The sequence below is a fragment of the Anomaloglossus baeobatrachus genome, chromosome 10, assembly GCF_048569485.1.
Source record: "Anomaloglossus baeobatrachus isolate aAnoBae1 chromosome 10, aAnoBae1.hap1, whole genome shotgun sequence".
Taxonomy (NCBI): domain Eukaryota; kingdom Metazoa; phylum Chordata; class Amphibia; order Anura; family Aromobatidae; genus Anomaloglossus; species Anomaloglossus baeobatrachus.
The window spans coordinates 198,315,806-198,341,689 of NC_134362.1; the positions used below are offsets into that span (position 1 = coordinate 198,315,806).

The 25,884-nt window shown below is 49.0% G+C and overlaps 3 protein-coding genes across 5 annotated transcripts in view; 1 reads left to right on the plus strand and 2 right to left on the minus strand.

Moving 5' to 3' along the window:
- Positions 1-6,891, minus strand: part of NUDT19 (nudix hydrolase 19) — a 29,875-nt gene extending 22,984 nt beyond the window's left edge. The window contains exon 1 of the mRNA XM_075326123.1: positions 6,798-6,891. The gene's annotated coding sequence lies outside the window, so the exon portion shown is untranslated. The remainder of the gene's footprint in view (positions 1-6,797) is intronic.
- Positions 6,892-6,914: 23 nt separating this feature from the next.
- RGS9BP (regulator of G protein signaling 9 binding protein) lies at positions 6,915-7,966 on the minus strand. Its single transcript, XM_075326124.1, has one exon. The coding sequence runs from the start codon at positions 7,630-7,632 to the stop codon at positions 6,919-6,921; it is 714 nt and encodes a 237-aa protein (XP_075182239.1). The 5' UTR covers positions 7,633-7,966; the 3' UTR covers positions 6,915-6,918.
- Positions 7,967-8,543: 577 nt separating this feature from the next.
- ANKRD27 (ankyrin repeat domain 27) overlaps positions 8,544-25,884 on the plus strand; it is a 75,625-nt gene continuing 58,284 nt past the window's right edge. For 2 of the 3 annotated variants that reach the window (XM_075326125.1, XM_075326127.1), the window contains exons 1-2: positions 8,544-8,628; positions 20,273-20,461. In XM_075326125.1, coding sequence (XP_075182240.1) covers positions 20,360-20,461 — 102 coding nt within the window. In that variant the 5' untranslated portion in view covers positions 8,544-8,628; positions 20,273-20,359. Of the gene's footprint in view, positions 8,670-20,272; positions 20,462-25,884 lie in introns of all 3 variants that reach the window. The other variant, XM_075326126.1, reaches the window with a different exon arrangement.

A 25,884-nucleotide genomic window follows, 5' to 3' on the forward strand; every position in this document is an offset into this window, starting at 1 on the left:
CGTCAATGTGTGCAATGCTGGACAGGACGGGTCCTTTGACCCGAAAATGAAGATTCTGAACGGGAATAACCTAATAGGGTGTATGAAAATGGGTTACCCAAACAGGATATCCTTTTAGCGCATTTATGGCACATAAGATGTTACTTGGAGTATCCTATACCTACAGCGCTATATTTTATGGAAATGTATATACAGCAATAATAGATATATATATATATATATATATATAAATATAAATATACATACATATACACACATTTCTCATATATATATATATATATGTGTACATATGTATATATATATATATTATACACATACATACACACACATATATATATTATACATATATATTTTATTTATATATTGTATATTACTTCTAATATATATATATTTTACTAATATATATATATATATATATATATATATATATATATATGTAGTTGCACAATTTGGATTGACCCTTGATAACACATTAGATATGTCCACATATTATCAGAAACAGCGCCACCCCTATCTACAGGTTGTCTGTGTTATTGCAGCTCAATCCTATTCAGTTCAAAGGAGCCAAGCTGTAATACCGAATATACAGTATATCACAAAAGGGAGTACACCCCTCACATTTTTTGGTAAATATTTTATTATATCTTTTCATGGGACAACACTGAAGATATGACACTGTGATACAGTGTAAATTCAATGTGTAATCTAATGTCAGGGTGTACTCACTTTTGTGACCTTGACAGATGTGGCGCTGTTTATTATGCGATTTGGTGCAATTTTAGGTCTCATATAAAGGAGTAAGCTATGGGGGTTTGATAGTAAGGATTGAATTACTCCTGAGGGTTCCTGGTGAAATACTGGCCGCATATGCATACACTCTCCATTAAAGTCTATGGGAAACACCTTGGCCTGCATGGAGAGAGGGCATTTGGCACAGAAGAGACATGTAAAAGGAAGACAGGACCACTAAAATGGGATGAAGCAGAGTATCGGCACATCTACTGGAAGTAATACAGCTGTTAACATTCAATACAATGGCTCCACCTGCTACATACAAGTATATGACAGACCCCACCCTACAGAATACAGGTAACATACAGTATATGACAATGCCAGTAGTATGGTAATAGTGCAGGTTACACTTTTGTCATGCAGCATGGTCAGGTGCATTTGTGCTCAATCTTGCTCTAATCATTAAAATATTACAGTCACATGCCCTTAAAGGGAACCTGTCAGCATGTGTTTGCATACGGTAGTAATGATACGGCTGGGTAGGCGCTTGTCCCCCAATTAAAATGACACCTTTCTTGTAGAGATCAGATTTGCCAGTTATGAGAAACCTGGTGTAGAAACTATATGCAAATGAGGCTGAAAGTGCACTGGGGGTGTGTCAGGAAGAAGCAGTCCTAGTGCAGTGACACGCCCCCAGTGCACTTCCTTTATGATTTGCATAATGTTTCAACACTAAATTTCTCATGACTGGCACATCCGATTTCTACAAAAATGGTGTCACTTTTTTTGGGAAACAAGCGCCTACACAGCCATGTCACTGCTGCAAATATATAAATGTGATGAAAAAGACAAGTGCAGAATATGTAGATAACACCTTTAATTTTGGAGCTGCTCCAGTTTCAGACACCCTAGAAGACTGATGATTTTGCCATTTTCTGGCCATTTTAGCTTTACATGGTGCATATTTTCATATAAGTGGGTTCAGTAGGGGAGGGGGACCATCGTCTAAGATGTCTGCCTGCCCTTGTCGGACAAATAGACGTGGCTAAAATATAGTTCTGATCATGGATACTAAGGGAGAACCCGAACAAGACTAGGTCTGAAAAGATGATGCAGATGTTTCCATTCATTGACAGTGACCAGAGATCTTGAAAAGAGTGAAAAATGTAAAGGGGAGGTCAGCGTATAAGACCATTCCTGTCTTCATGAATACATAGTCAGATAGTGCTTGTAAAAAAACAAGCACTTTTGCAATCTACTGCCATATGTTTACAGCTCGTTGCATTGGAGATCGACCACTACTGCTGGCAGAAAAGGTGCAGCGCTTACAAGCTGTTTTCTGTTGAGCTTGTAAGCACTGTTTTGCTGCTGGCCAGGATCGCTACAGGTCACTTTTACCTCCTAATCCCGGCCAGCTTTGATATGATATTATATTATAACCTCCCTCCAAAGTCTTTACATGGAACTGATGACAACTTGTCGCAGCCAGGGTTTTCTGGGAGATGTAGTCCTACAAAAGGTAATGGTGGCTCACATGAGTTTTCTCACAATGTGCATTTTTCCCCTATTCAGCAAATACATTATAAATATCTGGTGTTTAGGGGCCCGAGGCTGCGAACCCCCATAGTTCACTACAACGGGGGTCTCAAGCGCCCCTTGTCTTGCTTAGGTCACCATGATTCAGCATCTGCCCTGCCACTCCATTTTATGTCTATGGGGTCTGACAGGAGTAGCTAACGCAGACTATTATTTATACTGGAAAAGACCCCTATAATAACGGGGTCTATAAACTTCCATAACTGTATGGGTTTGGATCCAATAATACATAAATACAAGGGAAGATGGATATTAGTGCCGCCCCCCCTTCCCCAAAAAAAAAAAGCAGACTCTAAAGGGGTCGGCTACTGCCAACCCTACACAAGGCCTTCTGGAATGACAATCTAATCTATCCGCCCTCCTAAGTATAATTGCTTCCTTTTCTACATGATGACGACAACTATTTATACATTAGGCACAAGATGGCAGACATGCACAGGGCCTTGTTTAGTTTCAGCAAGGCCTTGCTACCATAGAAACCAGTCATGAGGCCTTGCTCCCATAGCAATCAAAATGGAGATCTTGCCCCCATAGCAACCAGAGATGAGGCTCTGCTCCATAGCAACCAGAGATGAGGCCTTGCTCTCATAGCAACCAGAGATGAGGCCTTGCTCTCATAGCAACCAGAGATGAGGCCTTGCTCTCATAGCAACCAGAGAGGAGGCCTTGCTTCCATAGCAACCAGAGAGGAGGCCTTGCCCTAATAGCAACCAGAGAGGAGGCCTTGCCCTCATAGCAACCAGAGATGAGGCCTTGCTCTCATAGCAACCAGAGATGAGGCCTTGCTCTCATAGCAACCAGAGATGAGGCCTTGGTCCCATAGTAACCAGAGATGGGGCCTTGCTTCCATAGCAACCAGAGATTAAGCTTTGCTCCCATAGCAACCAGAGAGGAGGCTTTGCTCTCATAGCAACCAGAGAGGAGGCCTTGCTCTCATAGCAACCAGAGAGGAGGCCTTGCTCTCATAGCAACCAGAGAGGAGGCCTTGCTCTCATAGCAACCAGAGAGGAGGCCTTGCCCTCATAGCAACCAGAGAGGAGGCCTTGCCCTCATAGCAACCAGAGATGAGGCCTTGTACCCATAGTAACCATAGATGAGGCCTGCTCTCATAGCAACCAGAGATTAGACCTTGCTCTCATAGCAACCAGAGATGAGGCCTTGCCCTCATAGCAACCAGAGATGAGGTCTTGCTCCCATAGCAACCAAAGATTAGGTCCTCCCATAGCAACAAGTTATGAGCCTCCATACTTCTCCAGGATTTAGTAAATGTTGTTCAAATAACTAAGCAAATCTGCGAGATGGCTAAAACATCAGTAAATTTATCAAAATGGTGCACATGGGATGGTAAATTTGGCACAACCACTTTTTTACATCTCCTCACGGCAAGTGTACATAACATCCATATTTTGCTGCAAATAATGGCGCATAGTGATGAGTCTTTAGCGCCTTTTGTGACTGTCTATATAAAGAAATACCTGGGTATGGGGGGGAGGGGAATCTGTCAGATTTTAGGGAAAATACAGTGCAGCAAGAAGTACTATTTGTATGCTGCATCTCGATGTGATCCAATAGATCACGTTGGGATCCGCTAGGTGCCCCCGGTGCCCTTTTAAACGGATCTTGCACGGCAAAAGGCGGCTAGGTTCACATTTATACATCGCTGCATTCCCTGAATGTTTCAAACCAAAGCGCACCCCCCAAAAAAAAAAAAAAAAAAAATTATTCAGACGTATATGGCGGCATATAAAATAGGCAAAAAAATAGTAAAAAATAAAAAGAAATATTCTTTATACCATGTTTAGTCAGATTTATGTCATATTCTTTTTTTGGAAGGTGCAAAAAGTGGAGTTAAGTATGCTCCCCCACCGAAATGTTTTTTGTTTTTTTCCCCCCTATTATTCGCAATGGTATACATATTGAAACTTAAAGAAGCAAGTTTCAATTAGTCTACAATGTATACATTTTTAACTAATTTGGAGGGAAATAAAGGTTTACTCATCCAAATACACCCTGTGCACCCCCCCCATAGACATCATATGGAAGCCCAGGAGCGGTGGGAAAAAAAAAAAAGGATATTTTCTAAAAAAAATAATAATAAAAAAAAAAAATGGATATATACAGAGGGCTGTATTAGGTTAGGTGCGCACGCTGCAGTTTTGTGCCTTAAGCGAAAAAATGCACGCTCTGGCCAAAAAACGCATCCAAAAAACGCACGCGTTTTTGCCGCATTTCAGTGCATTTTTGCCCATGTGTTTTTTTAACTGACGCAGGTCAAAAAACACCCAAAGAATTGACATGCTACTTTTTTTTTCTGCACCCAAAACGGCAAAGTAAAAAAGAAGCAACGTGCGCACAGTATTTCTGAATTCTCAAAGACTTTGCTGGGGATAGAAATGCATGCTGTTTTGGGCAACTAACTGCACCCAAAAACACGTCAAAAAAGCAGCATGCGCACAGCGCCTTGGGGTATGTCTGCATGCTGTAGATTAGGTGCAGACATTTTCTGCACCAAAAACTGCACCTTGTGGCAGAAAAAAAGCATCAAAAAACATGTGCACTTTTTGATGTGTTTTTGTGAGAAATCAAAAAGAGCTAAAAAAAAATTACAGGAAAAAAAATGCACCAAGAATTGACAATTGACATGCTGCAGATTTTTTTTTCTGTACCCAAAACTGCAAGTAAAAAAGAAGCAATGTGTACACAAACTGCACCAAAAACTGCACCTTGTGGCAGAAAAAAAGCATCAAAAAACATGCACTTTTTGATGCATTTTTGTGTGAAACCATAAAGAGCTAAAGAAAAAATTACAGGAAAAAATGCCCCAAGAATTGACAATTGACATGCTGCAGATTTTTTTTTTTCTGTACCCAAAACTGCAAGTAAAAAAGAAGCAATGCGTACACAAACTGCATCAAAAACTGCACCGTGCGCATAAGGCCTTACATATATTAAATGTGCATGTTGAAATATAGGCAGCCAGTCCAGACATAGCTGGACAATGCCTTGCACACCTTTTTAATGCATATGTCAGACACATACGCCATAGGTTTGCAGATGTACAAATGTGGTTTGCACACCTTTTTAATGCATATGTCAAACACATACGCCATAGGTCTGCACATATACAAATGTGAACCCACCCTAAAATGCAAGTGATCCTCATGCGAACACATATGCCCGACCCCCCCCTTTAAATTCGGATTTTGTGGACCAATTTTTAACATAGAATATATTGGAAAGTTAAAAAACGACTTGTGCTCAGTTTATGAACCCCAATTTCTAAATTTGAAGGACATCCTACATTTACAATACAGCAGCATACGGTAGATTTATTTACGGTCATATATATATATATATATATATATATATATATATATATATATACGACGATGTTCTGTACATGGAAGCATCAGATGGCAAATCACGTACCGAAAAAGGTGTTCACATCAGGTGGAAACATTAACATTTAAAGGGGTATTCCATTCCCCTCTATATAAATGTTTTTATGTTGGGTTGACCTATGAAGTGTTAAAGTCAAAAATATAATTTTAGAGGGGGATAGGAATACCCCTTTTTTTGTGGTTTGCTATAATATTACTGTATTTTCTAACTACTCATAAGCACAGGTGTGGTGAGGATGCAAAAAACGCTGATACTATCCATCAGGGCGGTAAATAATGGAATATTTTCCATGTCGCTTACGATGCCCGGTGTAGTGTGGAGTATTGCAATTATTCAGCACTTGCACAATATCTCTGGGAAGCCATCTCATTCTTATATAACAAGCCCCGCAGGCTTCTCCTAGATCTGTGCCGTGCTTGTGTTAGATGGAAGACTGTTAGTTCCAAGGTTATTATAAGGTCTCAACTCATAAAATCATGAGAATATAGTCATCATGCATGGCGGGGAAGTAGGCAATACACAAACAACATAGCGTGCACGCAGACCCTTTAGCTGCCTGTTGCGGGGAGGGGGGGGTCAGTATATGCCTTGCAATGAAATGGTTAACACCGTGGCATTAAGGATTTCAGTGGTGCTAGTGCAAACGGAAAGATGGCATTTCATTTGGTACGAAATCTACCGATCAAGCAATCTTCCAAACCTAAAAATGTCATGCATGAGCTAAGCTTAAAAAGAAAAAAAGACCTGTAGTAAGGGGTTAATGTTTGCCGAATGCAAAAGAAATGGGAAAAGGAACTGGGATCCTGCGGCGGAGATGTGCAGTTGGCAGATGGGATGATAAATCTGGATTAAAAGGTCGGATCCATCAGCAGCGGGTTCCAGGAGATGTTGACGTACAAAATGCAATAATGTTACCCAGTGACTGGTGCTGCTGCCGCGTGCCGGGGCCGGTGATCACGGGGTCGGTCAGGGTGAGTCAGAACATTTTTGGCTAAATGCAAAAATAAATAATCCATGGCAATAACCCAATAACCAGATGACCCCATAAGAGGTAAAGAGGCCACTACCTTCTCCAAAGCAGGTGGCATTGTGTGTTTTGATGGTTCTTGGGCTCCAAAGGGCCCTTATATTGTTCTTGCACAGGGGCCCTTTTCCGTCTATGTCCGCCAGTGGCCATAACATCTGGGTTCACGAAAGTTTGACCACACAGACGGCAAGTATGATTGCACTAATAAGAACGGCACTAAAGACCACCCCGGCCAAAAGTTTACTCAGGTCACAAATAGCCTTGTGCTCCTCTGTAGATATGGTGCCAGGGGACGATGCCCCGGCGCTGGTTGCACACTTGAGTTCAGCTCCGGGGTTCTGCTTGGCTTCCACAGTCCATTGAGGAATCCCAACTTTCATTTCCATCTCGTGCATCATCTCATCCACCTGACGGATCTCGTTCTCCAGGTCCTTGAGGTCCATCACGTCTATATTGTGCTCCGCATCATATTTCATGTTCTGGACACTCATTGCCCTGGCGGCCACCCCTGAGGTGCCGCCGCTCATGCCCGTCTGTATAAGATGCTTTTTGGGGATGTTTAACGGGAACTCTTGCCCGAGTTCCAGCGCTCTTCTCATGTCCGTCTCTAGGAGGTCCATGCAGGTGGAGAAGATGACCCATAGCCTCTCAAACTCAGCCTTGTCATCTTTGCTAAGACTGGTGTCTTTGAGGGTGATGGTCAACTTGTTCCTATTGGCCACCGCCAACTCCTGGGCTTTCTGTCGAGTCTTCTTCAGCTCTTCCCGTAGGTTCTGGGAGTCAGCGGTGCCACCGATGGTGAGGACCAAATGTCTGTAGCATCCCGTCACCCTATTCAGAGCATCCAGTAACGCCTTGCACTCCTCCTTCAACATCTCAACCTTGCAATCCCAAGCGATACGGAAACTGGAAGAACCCTCAAACACGGCCGAGGGGACAGGACTCCATCCGGAGGAAGACTATGGGAATGTCCTGGAAGTTGTGCATCTTTTGGCATTGGAATGACCCAACGGTCAGTGTGCAAAGCACCCGATGCTCTTCTGTGGGGTCAAATAAATTCCTGTTCCTAAAAATCCTTCAAATGCAATTTCCCAAATCCGAATAATCTCCTTTTAAATAGGGAGAACATCTACGACTCCGTCCCGCATCCATCCCTCAGCTCTTCATTCCTGCATCCTCCTGGAGCTGTCCATGCATCCTGCTCTCAGCTCTGCACAGCCTGGAATAGTCACCACCTGCAGGAGTCACGTGAGGACAACACTCACCAGGGAGGAGGGAGCATGTGGCCTAGGCTAACTCTCTACCGCCATCTTTGTTGTGGGCAGAGTGTGAACTGTCAACTTTTCGTTTGAAACAAATCCATACATCTATAACTTTTCAAGAACCATGGCTTTTATTATTATTTTAATCATTACAGATAATTGATGGAGGAAGGTTGAACTAGATGGACCTAGGTCTTTTTTCAACCTATGTATACACTCCCTACTCATTTTGTGCATTTGACCTCTTAAATAATACACTGTTCGTATATTTTAATTAGCGCATTACATCAGCTGTTATCATTATAAATCTATAAGGAAATACTTTATTTTAATATATTTTAATGCAAATTAAAAGATTTCCGTTTTCCAGGATCAAAGATGGCCGCCGGCACTTGCGTGTCACTGACGTCACCGCTCAAGCGGCTCAGCATTTGACAGCCCCGCCCTTAACCTATTTGGATTGGTTAATAGGAGTGTCAGTCACCCTGAGACGCGTGCTGATTGGCTCTCGTCAGTGTTGTCCTCTCTGCTCCAGTCTGAGCTCCGGGGTCCAGGGGTAGAGGAGAGCGGCTCCTGCGGAGGAGCGGCCGGGGGACGTCTCCGGGCTCCGTGAGTACAGGAACTTCCATTCTTCCTTGCACCGGATAAAGGTTATTATTTTAGGCTGTCTGTGACCTGTTTACTTTAAGGGTCATGTGACAGGGAGCAGAAATTAAAGGGCCCCAGTGTGAGAGGAGCCCCCCACAGAAAATGGGTCAAGGGATCTGATGTGGAACTACAACTCCCAGCATGCCTGGACAGCTAGATCTCTGGTCCTGGTTGTGTGACCTCTGGAGGGCCACTCCCATAGAAGTGAATGGAAAGAGCCCACATTCTATGGCTCAGATGGGAGTACCCCTTTTTATTTTCTTAACCCCTTCACTACTAAAGGCAGTTAGCTCTGATCCCGGCTGATTAACCCCCTTAAATGCCGCTGTCATTGATTGGGTGCCGTCGGGTTGCCTTGGCAGCCTGGAGCGAAGGCTCCATAGACTGCGCTGCATCGTAAACTGATTTTTTTTTTTTTATTATTATTCGTTGCATGCGCGCGATCAGCTGCGGGAAGTGAAAAATTAAAAGTTTTGGAAATGTAAAAAATAAGCAGAATTGGTATCACCCCCCTAATAAACAGCACCCTAAAGCTCAGCTTCTTAGGCCCCTGTGATCCTGAATTTTAGGGCATTGAGTGGAGGGCAAAAAAGTAATGGGAGTTTGCAAAATAATTGGAGCGATTTCCAGGACTTTGATGACATATCTGGTGTCACAGCGCCTCCCATTATGCAGTGGCCATGAGTGGTACTGCAAGTCTTTCCTATACTAGTGAATGGGAGGGCGCCTGCAATACCAGCAATGGCCCCTGTACAAGTGAATGGGAGGGCGCCTGCAATACCAGCAATGGCCCCTATACTAGTGAATGGGAGGGTGCCTGCAATACCAGCAATGGCCCCTATACATGTGAATGTGAGGCAGCCTGCAATGGCCCCTATACTAGTGAATGGGAGGCAGCCTGCAATACCAGCAATGGCCCCTATACTAGTGAATGGGAGGGCGCCTGCAATACCAGCAATGGCCCCTATACATGTGAATGTGAGGCAGTTTGCAATACCAGCAATGGCCCCTGTACAAGTGAATGGGAGGGCGCCTGCAATACCAGCAAAGGCCCCTATACTAGTGAATGGGAGGGTGCCTGCAATACCAGCAATGGCCCCTATACATGTGAATGTGAGGCAGCCTGCAATGGCCCCTATACTAGTGAATGGGAGGGTGCCTGCAATACCAGCAATGGCCCCTATACTAGTGAATGGGAGGGTGCCTGCAATACCAGCAATGGCCCCTATACATGTGAATGTGAGGCAGCCTGCAATGGCCCCTATACTAGTGAATGGGAGGGCGCCTGCAATACCAGCAATGGCCCCTATACATGTGAATGTGAGGCAGCCTGCAATGGCCCCTATACTAGTGAATGGGAGGGCGCCTGCAATACCAGCAATGGCCCCTATACATGTGAATGTGAGGCAGCCTGCAATACCAGCAATGACCCCTATACAAGTGAATGGGAGGCATCCTGCAATACCAGCAATGGCCCCTATACATGTGAATGTGAGGGAGCCTGCAATACCAGCAATGGCCCCTATACATGTGAATGTGAGGGAGCCTGCAATACCAGCAATGGCCCCTATACTAGTGAATGGGAGGGTGCCTGCAATACCAGCAATGGCCCCTATACTAGTGAATGTGAGGCAGCCTGCAATACCAGCAATGGCCCCTATACTAGTGAATGTGAGGCAGCCTGCAATACCAGCAATGGCCCCTATACATGTGAATGTGAGGGAGCCTGCAATACCAGCAATGGCCCCTATACATGTGAATGTGAGGGAGCCTGCAATACCAGCAATGGCCCCTATACATGTGAATGTGAGGGAGCCTGCAATACCAGCAATGGCCCCTATACTAGTGAATGTGAGGCAGCCTGCAATACCAGCAATGGCCCCTATACTAGTGAATGGGAGGGTGCCTGCAATACCAGCAAAGGCCCCTATACTATTGAATGGGAGGGCGCCTGCAATACCAGCAATGGCCCCTATACTAGTGAATGGGAGGCAGCCTGCAATACCAGCAATGGCCCCTATACTAGTGAATGGGAGGGTGCCTGCAATACCAGCAATGGCCCCTATACTAGTGAATGGGAGGGTGCCTGCAATGGCCCCTATACTAGTGAATGGGAGGGCGCCTGCAATACCAGCAATGACCCCTATACTAGTGAATGGGAGGGAGACTGCAATACCAGCAATGACTCCTATACAAGTGAATGGGAGGGTGCCTGCAATACCAGCAATGACTCCTATACAAGTGAATGGGAGGGTGCCTGCAATACCAGCAATGACTCCTATACAAGTGAATGGGAGGGTGCCTGCAATACCAGCAATGACTCCTATACAAGTGAATGGGAGGGAGACTGCAATACCAGCAATGGCCCCTATACTAGTGAATGGGAGGGCGCCTGCAATACCAGCAATGGCCCCTATACTAGTGAATGGGAGGCAGCCTGCAATACCAGCAATGGCCCCTATACTAGTGAATGGGAGGCAGCCTGCAATGGCGATTACACAATATGCCGGGTTGGGTAGTGTCCGGTCACCGTGACCCCTTTTATTCATATGATCTTTTTGGGGGTGGTCTCTGACTCCCCCACATAAGGATGGTTTAACAGCATTAAATTCCCAGAAAGTTCCCTTTAAATTACATGCTTTAAAGCCAGATACAATAGCGCTAATATTCCGAGTGGTGCCGGCGGTGTTTTGGCCCCATCCCCCTCCACTGTCTGTCTTCTTCTCAGTGATGGCGGTCGAATCCTTTTTGGCAGGAGGATGGTTGTCGGATTATTTGGCTGCTCATTTTGGAGATTTCTTTGTAGTTATTTCTTTGCCAAGAGGGAAATCCCGTTATTATGAGCTGATAGCGAGGACAGAGCCTCGGAGGCTTCTAGTGCTGCGCAGTATGGTAGATGGGGGGCCGCGCTGTGCCCCGCTATTACCCTGCGCAGTATGGTAGATGGGGGGGCCGCGCTGTACCCCGCGCAGTATGGTAGATGGGGCCGCACTGTGCCCCGCTATTACCCCGCGCAGTATGGTAGATGGGGCCGCACTGTGCCCCGCTATTACCTCGCGCAGTATGGTAGATGGGGCCGCACTGTGCCCCGCTATTACCTCGCGCAGTATGGTAGATGGGGCCGCACTGTGCCCCGCTATTACCTCGCGCAGTATGGTAGATGGGGCCGCGCTGTGTCCCGCTATTACCCCGCGCAGTATGGTAGATGGGGCCGCACTGTGCCCCGCTATTACCCCGCGCCGTATGGTAGATGGGGCCGCGCTGTGCCCCGCTATTACCCCGCGCAGTATGGTAGATGGGGCCGCGCTGTGCCCCGCTATTACCCCGCGCGGTATGGTAGATGGGGCCGCGCTGTGCCCCGCTATTACCCCGCGCGGTATGGTAGATGGGGCCGCGCTGTGCCCCGCTATTACCCCGCGCGGTATGGTAGATGGGGCCGCGCTGTGCCCCGCTATTACCCCGCGCGGTATGGTAGATGGGGCCGCGCTGTGCCCCGCTATTACCCCGCGCGGTATGGTAGATGGGGCCGCGCTGTGCCCCGCTATTACCCCGCGCGGTATGGTAGATGGGGCCGCGCTGTGCCCCGCTATTACCCCGCGCGGTATGGTAGATGGGGCCGCGCTGTGCCCCGCTATTACCCCGCGCGGTATGGTAGATGGGGCCGCGCTGTGCCCCGCTATTACCCCGCGCGGTACGGTAGATGGGGCTGTGCTGTGCCCCGCTATTACCCCGCGCAGTACGGTAGATGGGGCCGCGTTGTGCCCCGCTATTACCCCGCGCCGTACGGTAGATGGGGCCGCGTTGTGCCCCGCTATTACCCCGCGCCGTACGGTAGATGGGGCCGCGTTGTGCCCCGCTATTACCCCGCGCCGTACGGTAGATGGGGCCGCGTTGTGCCCCGCTATTACTCCGCGCCGTACGGTAGATGGGGCCGCGCTGTGCCCCGCGCCGTACGGTAGATGGGGCCGCGCTGTGCCCCGCGCCGTACGGTAGATGGGGCCGCGCTGTGCCCCGCGCCGTACGGTAGATGGGGCCGCGCTGTGCCCCGCGCCGTACGGTAGATGGGGCCGCGCTGTGCCCCGCTATTGCCCCATGCTGTATGCTGGATGGGGTCGCACTGTGCCTCTTTATTACTATACAGTACCAATATAAATAGTGCCGTACAGTACATGATATGGCGCCGCACGCCTCCTGTAATCTTCCTTGTGCCGGTCTACACTGTGGTTGTGGAATTGTGTTCCTGAATTCCGGTGCTCGGGGAACACGCATGTAATGGCGGCGTCTGCGGGTGGATCCTCGCTTTCTCATGACCGTTTCGTCTTGCAGGTTTTTGTTGTCTTCTTTGAACTGTTCTATTTTTGACCGGAGGCGTAAAATATTTAGATACTTTTGAGAAAGTTAATTTTTTTTTTTTCCCTCTTTGTCAAATGGGTCAATGCCGCGGAGGTGCAAAGGATTCTGGGATATTGAGGGCGTAAATAATTTATACTTTATGTTGTACCAAGGGAAGCGTCTCTGAAGTGCAGCCGTTATGGGTCATCGGTGCCAGCGTGGCTCCTATAGGTATCCTGAGCACTGAGGTGTGCTGTGCACTCAGCCCGGGTGTATAGGTATCCGGAGCACTGAGGTGTGCTGTGCACTCAGCCTGGCTCTATAGGTATCCTGAGCACTGAGGTGTGCTGTGCACTCAGCCTGGGTCTATAGGTATCCGGAGCACTGAGGTGTGCTGTGCACTCAGCCCAGTTTTATAGGTATCTGGAGCACTGAGGTGTGCTGTGCGCTCAGCCCGGGTGTATAGGTATCCGGAGTACAGAGGTGTGCATTGCACTCAGCCCGGGTCTATAGGTATCCGGAGCACAGAGGTGTGCATTGCGCTCAGCCCGGGTCTATAGGTGGTCTATAGGTATCCGGAGCACTGAGGTGTGCTGTGCGCTCAGCCCGGGTGTATAGGTATCCGGAGCACTGAGGTGTGCTGTGCACTCAGCCTGGGTCTATAGGTATCCAGAGCACAGAGGTGTGCATTGCGCTCAGCCCGGGTCTATAGGTGGTCTATAGGTATCCGGAGCGCTGAGGTTTGCTGTGCGCTCAGCCCGGGTCTATAGGTATCCGGTGCGCTGAGGTGTGCTGTATGCTCAGCCCGGGTCTATAGGTATCCGGAGCACTGAGGTGTGCATTGCGCTGAGCCCGGGTCTATAGGTATCTGGAGCACTGAGGTGTGCTGTGCGCTCAGCCCGGGTCTATAGGTATCCGGAGCACTGAGGTGTGCTGTGCGCTCAGCCCGGGTCTATAGGTATCCGGAGCGCTGAGGTGTGCTGTGCTCAGGTCCGTGGGATTCCTGCGCAGGGACTTTTCTTGCAGCGCTGCGGTGGGATGGCTGCTCGGCCGCTGTTCCTGATTTGCAGGTTTACGCGGGTGGATACATTTCCCCTATAGGTCCTGACGCCAATTTACAGGCGCCTGTGATGTCAGAAAAGCTGGAATTTACAGATCATGTGATCGATGCCGATCTGCAGATCACTTCATGTCAGGATTGCTGATTGACAGGTGTGTAACTGTTGTGTAATCCGTCACTAGCAGCAGAGACCCCCGAGACGGATTACAGGAAGGGGAGGTGGGACTTCTCTACCAGAAGCCGGGGCGGGCGCTCGGTGTCTCTACCGGTAGATTGGGAGCTTGGTCTCTGTCACTGGTTGGGGGCTCGATTTCTCTCTTTAGAGATAGCTGGAGGCAGGGGGCTCTGGTTTGCCGGTAGTCGGGGGGAGGGGGGGGGCTCTGTTTTTATCTACAGGTGATTGAGAGCAGGGCTCAGTGTCTACCAGTAGTTGGGGGCTCAATTTTTGCCGGTAGTTGGGGGGGGCCGGGAGCTTGGGGTTCTGCCGGCAGTTGAGGGGGGGGGGGGGGGGAGCTTGGGGTTCTGCCGGCAGTTGAGGTGGGAGCTTGGGGTTCTGCCGGCAGTTGGTGGGGGGAGGGGGGAGCTTGGGGTTCTGCCGGCAGTTGGTGGGGGGAGGGGGGAGCTTGGGGTTCTGCCGGCAGTTGAGGGGGGGGGGAGCTTGGGGCTCTGCCGGCAGTTGAGGGGGGGGGGAGCTTGGGGTTCTGCCGGCAGTTGGTGGGGGGAGGGGGGAGCTTGGGGTTCTGCCGGCAGTTGGTGGGGGGAGGGGGGAGCTTGGGGTTCTGCCGGCAGTTGGTGGGGGGAGGGGGGAGCTTGGGGTTCTGCCGGCAGTTGAGGGGGGGGGGGGGGAGCTTGGGGCTCTGCCGGCAGTTGAGGGGGGGGGGGGGGGAGCTTGGGGTTCTGCCGACAGTTAAGGGGGCGGGGGGAAGGTTGGGGTTCTGCCGGCAGTTGGTGGGGGAGCTTGGGGTTCTGCTGGTAGTTGAGGGGGGCTGGGAGCTTGGGGTTCTGCCGGCAGTTGAGGGGGGGGGGGGAGCTTGGGGTTCTGCCGGCAGTTGAGGTGGGAGCTTGGGGTTCTGCCGGCAGTTGAGGGGGGGGGGAGCTTGGGGCTCTGCCGGCAGTTGAGGGGGGGGGAGCTTGGGGTTCTGCCGGCAGTTGGTGGGGGGAGGGGGGAGCTTGGGGTTCTGCCGGCAGTTGGTGGGGGGAGGGGGGAGCTTGGGGTTCTGCCGGCAGTTGAGGGGGGGGGGGGGGAGCTTGGGGCTCTGCCGGCAGTTGAGGGGGGGGGGGGAGCTTGGGGTTCTGCCGGCAGTTGGTGGGGAGCTTGGGGTTCTGCTGACAGTTAAGGGGGCGGGGGGAAGGTTGGGGTTCTGCCGGCAGTTGGTGGGGGAGCTTGGGGTTCTGCTGGTAGTTGAGGGGGGCTGGGAGCTTGGGGTTCTGCCGGCAGTTGAGGGGGGGGGGAGCTTGGGGTTCTGCCGGCAGTTGAGGTGGGAGCTTGGGGTTCTGCCGGCAGTTGAGGTGGGAGCTTGGGGTTCTGCCGGCAGTTGAGGGGGGGGGAGCTTGGGGTTCTGCCGGCAGTTGGAGGGGGGAGCTTGGGGTTCTGCCGGCAGTTGAGGGGGGGGGGGGAGCTTGGGGCTCTGCCGGCAGTTGAGGGGGGGGGGGAGCTTGGGGTTCTGCCGGCAGTTGGTGGGGAGCTTGGGGTTCTGCCGGCAGTTGGTGGGGAGCTTGGGGTTCTGCCGACAGTTAAGGGGGCGGGGGGAAGGTTGGGGTTCTGCCGGCAGTTGGTGGGGGAGCTTGGGGTTCTGCTGGTAGTTGAGGGGGGCTGGGAGCTTGGGAGTCCTGCCGGCAGTTGGGGAGGCCAGAGGCTCGGTTTCTGCCAGTAGGTGGGAGCTCAGTGTCTGCTGGCAGTTGGGGGCTTGGTTTCTGCTGATAGTTTTGGGGGGGTCGGGGGCTCGGTTTCTGCCGGTTGTTTGGAGAGATTGGCATCTGGTGGCGGTTGGGGGGTGGGTTTATCAGGGCCTTTGTGTTTCACTTTGCTCTCCTAATAGATCTCTGCTTGCTGTGACTGAATGAAACCTCCGTGTTTACATGAGCCTGTTTAGGTCGGACACTTCTTAGCGTTTGTTACATTTGTATCTAGTGTCCACAATCTGCTCCGTTCTCTGAACTCCAGACTGATACATTGTAGCAAACAATCAGGAGACTGGATCCATTTATGACACTACAACTCCCAGCATGTCTGGAGGCGCACACTCACGAGCACTCTGATTTTGGGGCGACCGCTTTACATTCTTTGGGTGAATCTGATTAATACAAAAAATGAATTTATCCAAAGAAACTGCAGCTTTTAAATTTAAAAGGAAAAATATAAACCCCCAATTGTCGTCTCTTCTTCCCCCGGAGCCTGAGAAATGCTTTACTCAACCTAAGTGATCGCCGCGGCCAGAAGCTGCTTCTTCCGTCCATCTCTGCAAATGACTTGTGACGGTTAACCCTTTGATTTCTGGGCGGCCCGACCAAAGCCACTAAGTAGTCTCTCCGCAACCCCTCCCCCCCCCCCCCCAACATCCGGGGGGCAAATAATATGACAAAAACGAAATAAAAGTCCAAAATGATGCATTATGGGTCTGAGTTAATTGGGGTCATAGCGGCTAGAAATTGTCCCCATTCTGTGTGACAGCTGCGCCCGTGCCGGCACTAAGAGGCTTACAGCTAGTTATATGCCATGTGTAATCTTCTATCCGCCCCCCCCCCCCCCAAAAAAAAACCAAAAGGCTGATCAACCAAATAACCTACTTCCCTCCAGCCATCTGGTTGGGGCAGGCGTAAGGAGGTGAGGAGGCGCCGTTTTTTTTTTTTTTGGGGGGGGGGGGGGGGGTTTGCATAATAGATCATTATAAGAGATTTCCTTTTTTGCTAATGTCATTCGGGTGAATGGCTAAAGCATACGTTTACCTGCTTTGTCGTCGGACCCTTTAAAAGGGACTGTTCTCTTGCAAATTTTGCATTAAAGGGTTTACAAAATGTGAGTTCTGCTGTGATCTAATAGGACCTCTTACATCTGAGTTCCACCAGGACTTTCTATTCTAAATGGGAGGACTGTCACTTTAAGCCATTTGCCTAAATGAACCAATCAGAATGCTTAAAAAATAGCTTGTCATAAAAGCCCCTCCCACTAGGAGCCGACGAGCAGGAGACTTTTACCTAAACTATACAGATTGGGCTCAATTTTCCTTCTTGTCCTGACCCTGCTCAGTAATTAAAGAGGCCACTAAGTAGGCGTAGTCGTGCCCAGTAGAAATCTTCCCTGCTGACCGGTCACCTTTAAGAGCGCAGCTCCGGGATATCAGAGTGGATCTTGTTGACCAAGAATCTTTTAAACTTCCTGAGTTTCTTTTTGCTCCTTGCAAACACAGCAAGAAAAGCAAAAAAATCAATGTTCACTCTAATCCGTAAATCACTAACCATCGCTTAGTCCTAAGTGCAGGAGCGGCGCCCGCAGTGCATGCTGGGAGGGCTCCAAACAAACTCCGGCCAACGAGCCGCGGTTCTGCAGAGTCAGCGCAGCGCTGTAAGAGTGGATGGAGCGGAGGCCGGGGCGCCGCTCGTCTCTAGCCTCAGCTATTGCACGTAATGATGATTAGTTGTCGGCCCCCCTGATCTGGGGGGATTCTGCTTCTTTATATTCATCTGGTGTAACAGCGCGTTTCTTGTGGGAGATGCACTATAAACGGCTTGTAGGGGGTTCCCGGGAAAGGAAAAAAGTTTTTAAGAGAATCCGATTATAGTTGCGGGGGGTGGGGGGGTAGCCTATGGCACAGTTGCATGGGGGGTGCCAGTGGTGTGGTTGCTTTGGTTGGGGAGGGGGGGCTCCAGTGGCATATTTGCATTGTAGGGTTGCCTGGGTGTGACTGCATTGGGTGGAGGCTTGTGCAACGGTTGCAGTGTAGGGTCATCTATGCGCGGTTGCATTTCAGGTCGCATGGGGGGGTGGAAGGCTTGCAGTATTGTTGCATTGGAGGGCCGCCTGTGCATGGCAGCATTGGGGAGAGTCTTGAGGTATGTGGCATTGTAGGGCCGCCTGTACACAGTGGTATTGGGGGGAGGCATATGGTAGGGCTGCCTGTTCACGGTGGCATTGGGGAGGCTTGCAGTATGGTTGCATTGGAGGGCTGCCTGCTCACGGTGGCTTTGGGGGAGGCTTGCAGTATGGTTGCATTGGGGGGAGGCTTGCAGTATGGTTGCATTGGGGGGAGGCTTGCAGTATGGTTGCATTGGGGGGAGGCTTGCAGTATGGTTGCATTGGGGGGAGGCTTGCAGTATGGGTTGTATTGGGGGAGGCTTGCAGTATGGTTGCACTGTAGGGCCGCCTGTGCGAGGCAGGAAGGGGGATGGCTTGCGGTACGGCAGCATTATAGGGCTGCCATTGGGTGAGGCTTACGGTACAGTTGCATAGGGCCACCTATGCACAGTGGCATGGGGGGTATATTTGTGGTATGGTTGCATTGTAGGGCCACCATTGGGGGAGGTTTATGGTACGATTGCATTTTAGTGCCATCTGGGCACAGTGGCATTGGGGAGAGGCATACCGTACAGTTGCACTTGGGCATTGGGGGAGGCTTGCGCTATGGTTGCATTGGAGGGCCGCCTGTGCGCGGTGGCATTGGGGGAGGCTTGCGATATGGTTGCATTGGAGGGCTGCCTGTGCGCGGTGGCATTGGGGGAGGCTTGCGCTATGGTTGCATTTGGAGGGACTGACTGTGCGCGGTGGCATTGGGGGAGGCTTGCGCTATGGTTGCATTGGAGGGCCGCTTGTGCGTGGCAGCACTGGGGGAGGCTTGTGGTATGGTTGCATTATAGGGCTGCCTGTGCGCAGCGGCATTGGGGGGGGGGGGGGCTTGTAGTACAGTCGCACTGTAGGGCCGCCTGTGCGCGGGGGCATTAGGAGAGGCTAGTGGTATGGTTGCATTGTAAGGTTGCCTGTGCGCGGCGGCATTAGGAGAGGATTGTGGTATGGTTGTATTATAGGGCCTGACTGTGCGCGGCAGAAATGTGAGAGGCTTGTGGTATGGTTGCATTGGAGGGCCGCCTGTGCGTGGCGGCATTGGGGGAGGTTTGCGGTATGGTTGCACTGTAGGGCCGCCTGTGCACAGTGGCATGGGGGGGTTAGAGAGGTTTGTGGTATGGTTGCATTGGAGGGCCGCCTGTGCGCGGTGGCATTGGGTGAGGCTTGTGGTATGGTTGCATTGGAGGGCCGCCTGTGCGTGGCGGCATTGGGGGAGGTTTGCGGTATGGTTGCACTGTAGGGCCGCCTGTGCACAGTGGCATGGGGGGGTTAGAGAGGTTTGTGGTATGGTTGCATTGGAGGGCCCCCTGTGCGCGGCGGCATTGGGGGAGGCTTGTGGTATGGTTGCATTGGAGGGCCGCCTGTGCGCGGCGGCATTGGGTAAGGCTTGTGGTATGGTTGTATTATAGGGCCTGACTGTGCGCGGTGGCATTGGGAAAGGCTTGCGGTATGGTTGCATTGGAGGGCCGCCTGTGCGCGGTGGCATTGGGAAAGGCTTGCGGTATGGTTGCATTGGAGGGCCGCCTGTGCGCGGTGGCATTGGGTGAGGCTTGTGGTATGGTTGCATTGGAGGGCCGCCTGTGCGCGGTGGCATTGGGTGAGGCTTGTGGTATGGTTGCATTGGAGGGCCGCCTGTGCTCGGTGGAAATGTGAGAGGCTTGCGGTACATGTTTGGGGTTTTTTTTTCTCTTGTGGTGGAAAAAAACGCAGCGTGTGAACAAGCCCAAATTGTTGTAAAGGGACCATATTTAGAAGTTTTCATTGTCGTGCATGGAAGATCCACCGCTCGGTCTCGGGGTTCCTCTGTATTCCGCGGTCTACGGATAAATCCAGTGTGATTCCCGTCTGTATAAAGCAAGGCGTCCGGATCTGTGCTGTCTCCAGTGATCTTCGTGCATCGCTCCGGAGCTGCGCTCCCGCTCTTCTCCCTGGTTTGTGCTTTTTCTCTATAACATCACTGTACAATATGTACAAAAATTTGGCAAAGAGACTGTGAGTAACGGTGACATCCGGCGCTGTCCTGTCCTGCCGGGGATCAATGGCTCTTGTTGTTCGCCTCCGGCCGACCTCGAAGCTCACATCTCACATTCTCAGCTGCCGAATATCCGGGACTGTGATAGACGGATTGTGGGTTAATTTCTTTCCTTTTGGTGCAGACGAGGTACAAAGAAGAAATGGGGGAGCGCGGACATGACTGACACCAGATCCCGGCCATCACCGAGCCGACACAACTGACAGCCCATATGGCTTTATATGATGAGGACATCCTGAACAACGCCTTCTACTTGGCCATCCAGAAGCAGAGGCCCGACCTGATCAACAAGGCCGCAGAAGCCCACGGCATTGTGAGTATTATAGCAGTCATATTCCTGTACATAGGGGCAGTATTATAGTAGTTATATTCTTGTATATAGGAGCAGTATTATAGTAGTTATATTCTTGTACATAGGGGCAGTATTATAGTAGATATATTCTTATACATAGGGAGCAGTATTATAGTAGTTATATTCTTGTATATAGGAGCAGTATTATAGTAGTTATATTCTTATACATAGGGGCAGTATTATAGTAGTTATATTCTTGTACATAGGAGCAGTATTATAGTAGTTATATTCTTGTACATAGGGGCGGTATTATAGTAGTTATATTCTTGTATATAGGAGGCAGTATTATAGTAGTTATATTCCTGTACATAGGAGCAGTATTATAGTAGTTATATTCTTGTACATAGGAGGCAGTATTATAGTAGTTATATTCCTGTACATAGGGGCAGTATTATAGTAGTTATATTCTTGTATATAGGAGCAGTATTATAGTAGTTATATTCCTGTACATAGGGGCAGTATTATAGTAGTTATATTCTTCTATATAGGAGTAGTATTATAGTAGTTATATTCCTGTACATAGGGGCAGTATTATAGTGGTTATATTTTTGTATATAGGGGCAGTATTATAATAGTTATATTCTTGTACATAGGGGGCAGCATTATAGTAGTTATATTCTTCTATATAGGAGTAGTATTATAGTAGTTATATTCCTGTACATAGGGGCAGTATTATAGTGGTTATATTTTTGTATATAGGGGCAGTATTATAATAGTTATATTCTTGTACATAGGGGCAGTATATAGTAGTTATATTCTTGTACATAGGAGCAGTATTATAGTAGTTATATTCTTGTACATAGGGGCAGTATTATAGTAGTTATATTCTTGTACATAGGGGCAGTATTATAGTAGTTATATTCTTGTACATAGGGACAGTATTATAGTAGTTATATTCTTGTACATAGGGGCAATTTTTATTATAAAAACAAATACAATTATAAAAACACAAAATTGCCCAAACAAAATACAAATCACTGCATTCTGCAGTCACATATACAAAAGCACTAAATAATCACATTACATACATGAATGAAAAAGTCCACCGTTAGCGGAGAGAGGGGAAAAACAAAAAAAACAAACAAAACAAACCATCCTATCTCCTAACTGAACCTCGCATTCCTCCATAATGTGGCGTTCCTCTGACTCCTTCCAATTTCTATGGCTTTTATCCACCTGAGCTCCGACATAACCGGATCGGCCGCAGCGGTGTGATCACGCGGCTCATTGTGCAGCGATACCCGGGTCCTCATGTGCCAGTGGTAGTATTTGATGACACTAATTATGATATACATGGTCTCTCTGTCGATATTACTGACATTTGAGGGGACACCGTACACTATGTCAGGATACTTTAGGGTCCGCAGTCTGGGGATTTGGAGACGATCGGACACTTCCTCCCGGATCTTCCTTCCTCCCCAGCAATCACATATAAAGTGATCCATAGTCTCCTCCTGCCGACAACCAAGGGGACAGGTCCGATCAGAGACGCTCAGAAACTTCAGATTCCCCCTGACAAAGAGCCGACTATGGAGCGAAAGCCAAGTAATATCAAACAGTTTGGAAGGAAGTCGTCTCCCGTTCAGGAACCTAAGACTGTCCTGAAGGGTGGTCGTGACACAGTCCCTCAGGGCCAGTGGAGAATGGAAGAAAGTCCCACATATCCGAGCATACAGGTCTCTTCTCGTGTTGCTCTCAATGTAAGACCTCTCCAGTCCCCACTTCCTGACACACTTCAGACCATAGTCCAGATACTGGGGGAGGTGGTCACCCGTCCATCTCCTCCTCTTGAGACCGCCGCCTCACACCCAAGACTCTGCAAAAGGCAATATCCAGTACCGGATACTATTCACCCACAGGGAGCTACTGTTTGAGTCCATGTTCCCAAAATTCACCTTCAGAAACAAGGAGTCAAAGAAAACCCTTGGATTCAACATATCCAACCCCCCCGCTCTCCGCTGTAAGTACGTTACTCCCCTCTTTATTAGGTTCAGCCTATTCCCCCACAAGAGCTGGAAGAACAGGCTGAAGAGCCTCGCTGAGAAAGGCTCTGGCAAAGGGAAAATGACAGAGACATACAAAAACACGGGGACCAGGTAAGTCTTCAACATAGTGACCCTTTCTCTGTAGGTCAGCCTCCAGTTCTTCCATCGCTGAACCTTCACATTTCCGGTTTCCAATTTCTCCTCCCAATTTAGCCTGGCATTATCATCCCTCCCGAATTTAACCCCTAGGATCTTAATATGGGTGGAGGCATTGGCAAACTGCGGAAGATCAAAGCCGGGATCAGTGTCTAATGTCCACAGAGCTTGACTCTTCTCAAGGTTGACCAGAGACCCGGAGGCCTCTGAGTAGCTTCTGATGGACGCAGATAACATCTGCACCTCACGAGGATTGGAGATCACCAACGTCACATCATCCGCATAGGCAACAACATTCAGAGGCAAGCAGTGGGGGACCGACACCCCCTGAAAATCGCACTCCTGCAGTGACCTCAGAAACGGGTCCAGGGCAAAAACATACAGGAGTGGACTCAATGGGCAGCCCTGTCTCACCCCTGCCTCAACTCCAAAAGTGTCACCCTGCCAACCATTAATCAGAGGAAAGCTCACCGCCTCTCTGTACAGTGTCTTCAGCCAATCCACAAATTTTCCCGAAATACCGTACTGTGACAAAGTCGCCCACAGATAGTCATGATCAACCCTGTCAAAGGCTTTAGCCTGGTCCAGACTCACAACATATCTCCCACACCGCTGAGCTTTACATCTCTCGAACATCTCCCGTATCGAGATGACTGCTCCAGAGATGTTCCGCCCTTTTACTGTGCCAAACTGAGAGCCTGCCAACAGTGCCGGAGACAAACAGACTAATCTAGAAAAGAGGATCTTTGCCAGAATCTTCCTGTCCACATTCAGGAGGGCAATCGGCCTCCAGTTCCTGATGTCGCTCGGCTCTTTACCTTTAGACAGCAGAACTAACGAGGAGACTCTCATGGATGGAGGCATCAGGTGAGTTTCTAGGCAATTGCTATACACATCCACAAGGATTGGAGCCAGGAGGTCTCTAAATTTCTTATAAAACTCTGCTGTAATGCCATCTGGACCTGGTGCCTTCTTCAGACATAATTTATCAATAGCCTCCTTAACTTCCTCCACCGTAAATTCCGCTGTCAAAGGAGAAAAGTCCAGATCATAAGTATCGGGCACTGGAGTTGCCTCCAAGAATTGAGCCATCTTATCTCTATCCAAAACCTTCCTCTGAAACAAGTCAGCATAGTAAGATCTCACCACCCCCAGGATACCCTCCCGTGAATCCTGCACCCTGGGAATCAGTGAGACCTGTGACCATTTTCTTGGCCACCCTCTCCCTGCAATTCTCAAACGGATCAGGGGCCCCTAAGGACCCATAATCTCGCTCAAGAACCAGGGAGGTGTACCTACTGTACTGATACTGCCTTATCTCAGATTTCAGCCGGTTAATCCTTACTCTGTCATCCCCACCCGCCGAATACAATGACTCCAATTCTTTACGCAGTCTTAAGCCAGCTTTAACTGAATAGGATAACTGAAGTGAGCACTAATATATATATATTATGAGTGCAAGCCAAAAATTACATACTATATACGGATAAGGCTGCACATCAAACTTAGATAATAGTATAATGCCTCAAGCATATGGACAAATATTGGAATATACAATGAAAAATGCTACTTGCTAATTTGAACATGTGAATAATGAATTGCATACCTGCCATGAATATTAGGAAAAAGGAGATATTTAGCAATCGCATTGATCAATGTAACTGAGCCCCAAGGCCTCGTCAAGGCATATCTCTATATTGGGGTCCCTAGCTCTGTGACCCTAACTGTGTCATCTCATTGCAATTAAAAACTGCTATGGGTGGAGAGGGGTAACTAAGGACTTTCTTATATAGGAGATGGAAAAAACATGGCCGAAAGGGGCGGAGCTGTGTTCTCATTCAGAAAAAAACTACATATAACTGAATAGGATAACTGAAGTGAGCACTAATATATATATTATGAGTGCAAGCCAAAAAATACATACTATATACGGATAAGGCTGCACATCAAACTTAGATAATAGTATAATGCCTCAAGCATATGGACAAATATTGGAATATACAATGAAAAATGCTACTTGCTAATTTGAACATGTGAATAATGAATTGCATACCTGCCATGAATATTAGGAAAAAGGAGATATTTAGCAATCGCATTGATCAATGTAACTGAGCCCCAAGGCCTCGTCAAGGCATATCTCTATATTGGGGTCCCTAGCTCTGTGACCCTAACTGTGTGTCATCTCATTGCAATTAAAAACTGCTATGGGTGGAGAGGGCCAGCCAGCTTTACACCTTACAATTAGGTGTGCGATCTCGTATGCGATGTGACACGCCCAGGTCGCATATGCGATTGAATGAGATTGCACGTAGGTCGTTCATTTGCTGTCACACGTGCGTTAGTAGTCTATGTTAAATTGATCAATTTTGTGTGCGATCCTTTAGATCATGTGTTCCGTGACGTATGCATTGGGCACCTTTTTTTTTTTTTTTAATTTATTGACTTGCCAAGCGTGTGTAATGTGTAGGGATGCGTTTTTACTATGTCATCTGCCATTCAGCTCTGCTACATGGCCGCTGACAGCAGCCACAGACAGCCATGTAGCAGAGCTGAATGGCAGATGACAGCAGACACAGACAGAGCCGCACTGTCAGAATGAACTCGGGTGAACCTCACCCGACTTTTGTCATGCTGCGGCTCTCTGTGTCACGTCCTGATTAGCGGTCACCGGTGACCGCTAAACTCCTGGGTAAGTGAATTGAGCAGCCCTCTCTCATACTCACCGTTCCTCGATCCCCGGCGCTGCACGGCGTTCACACTGTTCCGGCGGCTTTTACTGTTTTGAAAAAGCCGGCCGCCCATTAAACAATCTCGTATTCCCTGCTTTCCCCGCCCACCGGCGCCTATGATTGGTTACAGTGAGACACGCCCCCACGCTGAGTGACAGGTGTCACACTGCATCCAATCACAGCAGCCGGTGGGCGTGTCTATACTGTGCAGTGAAATAAATAATTAAATAATTAAAAAAAACGGCGTGCGGTTCCCCCCAATTTTAAAACCAGCCAGATAAAGCCATACGGCTGAAGGCTGCTATTCTCAGGATGGGGAGCTCCACGTTATGGGGAGCCCCCCAGCCTAACAATATCAGCCAGCAGCCGCCCAGAATTGCCACATACATTAGATGCGACAGTTCTGGGACTGTACCCGGCTCTTCCCGATTTGCCCTGGTGCGTTGGCAAATCGGGGTAATAAGGAGTTATTTAGAGCCGATAGCTGCCACTAAATCCTAGATTAATCATGTCA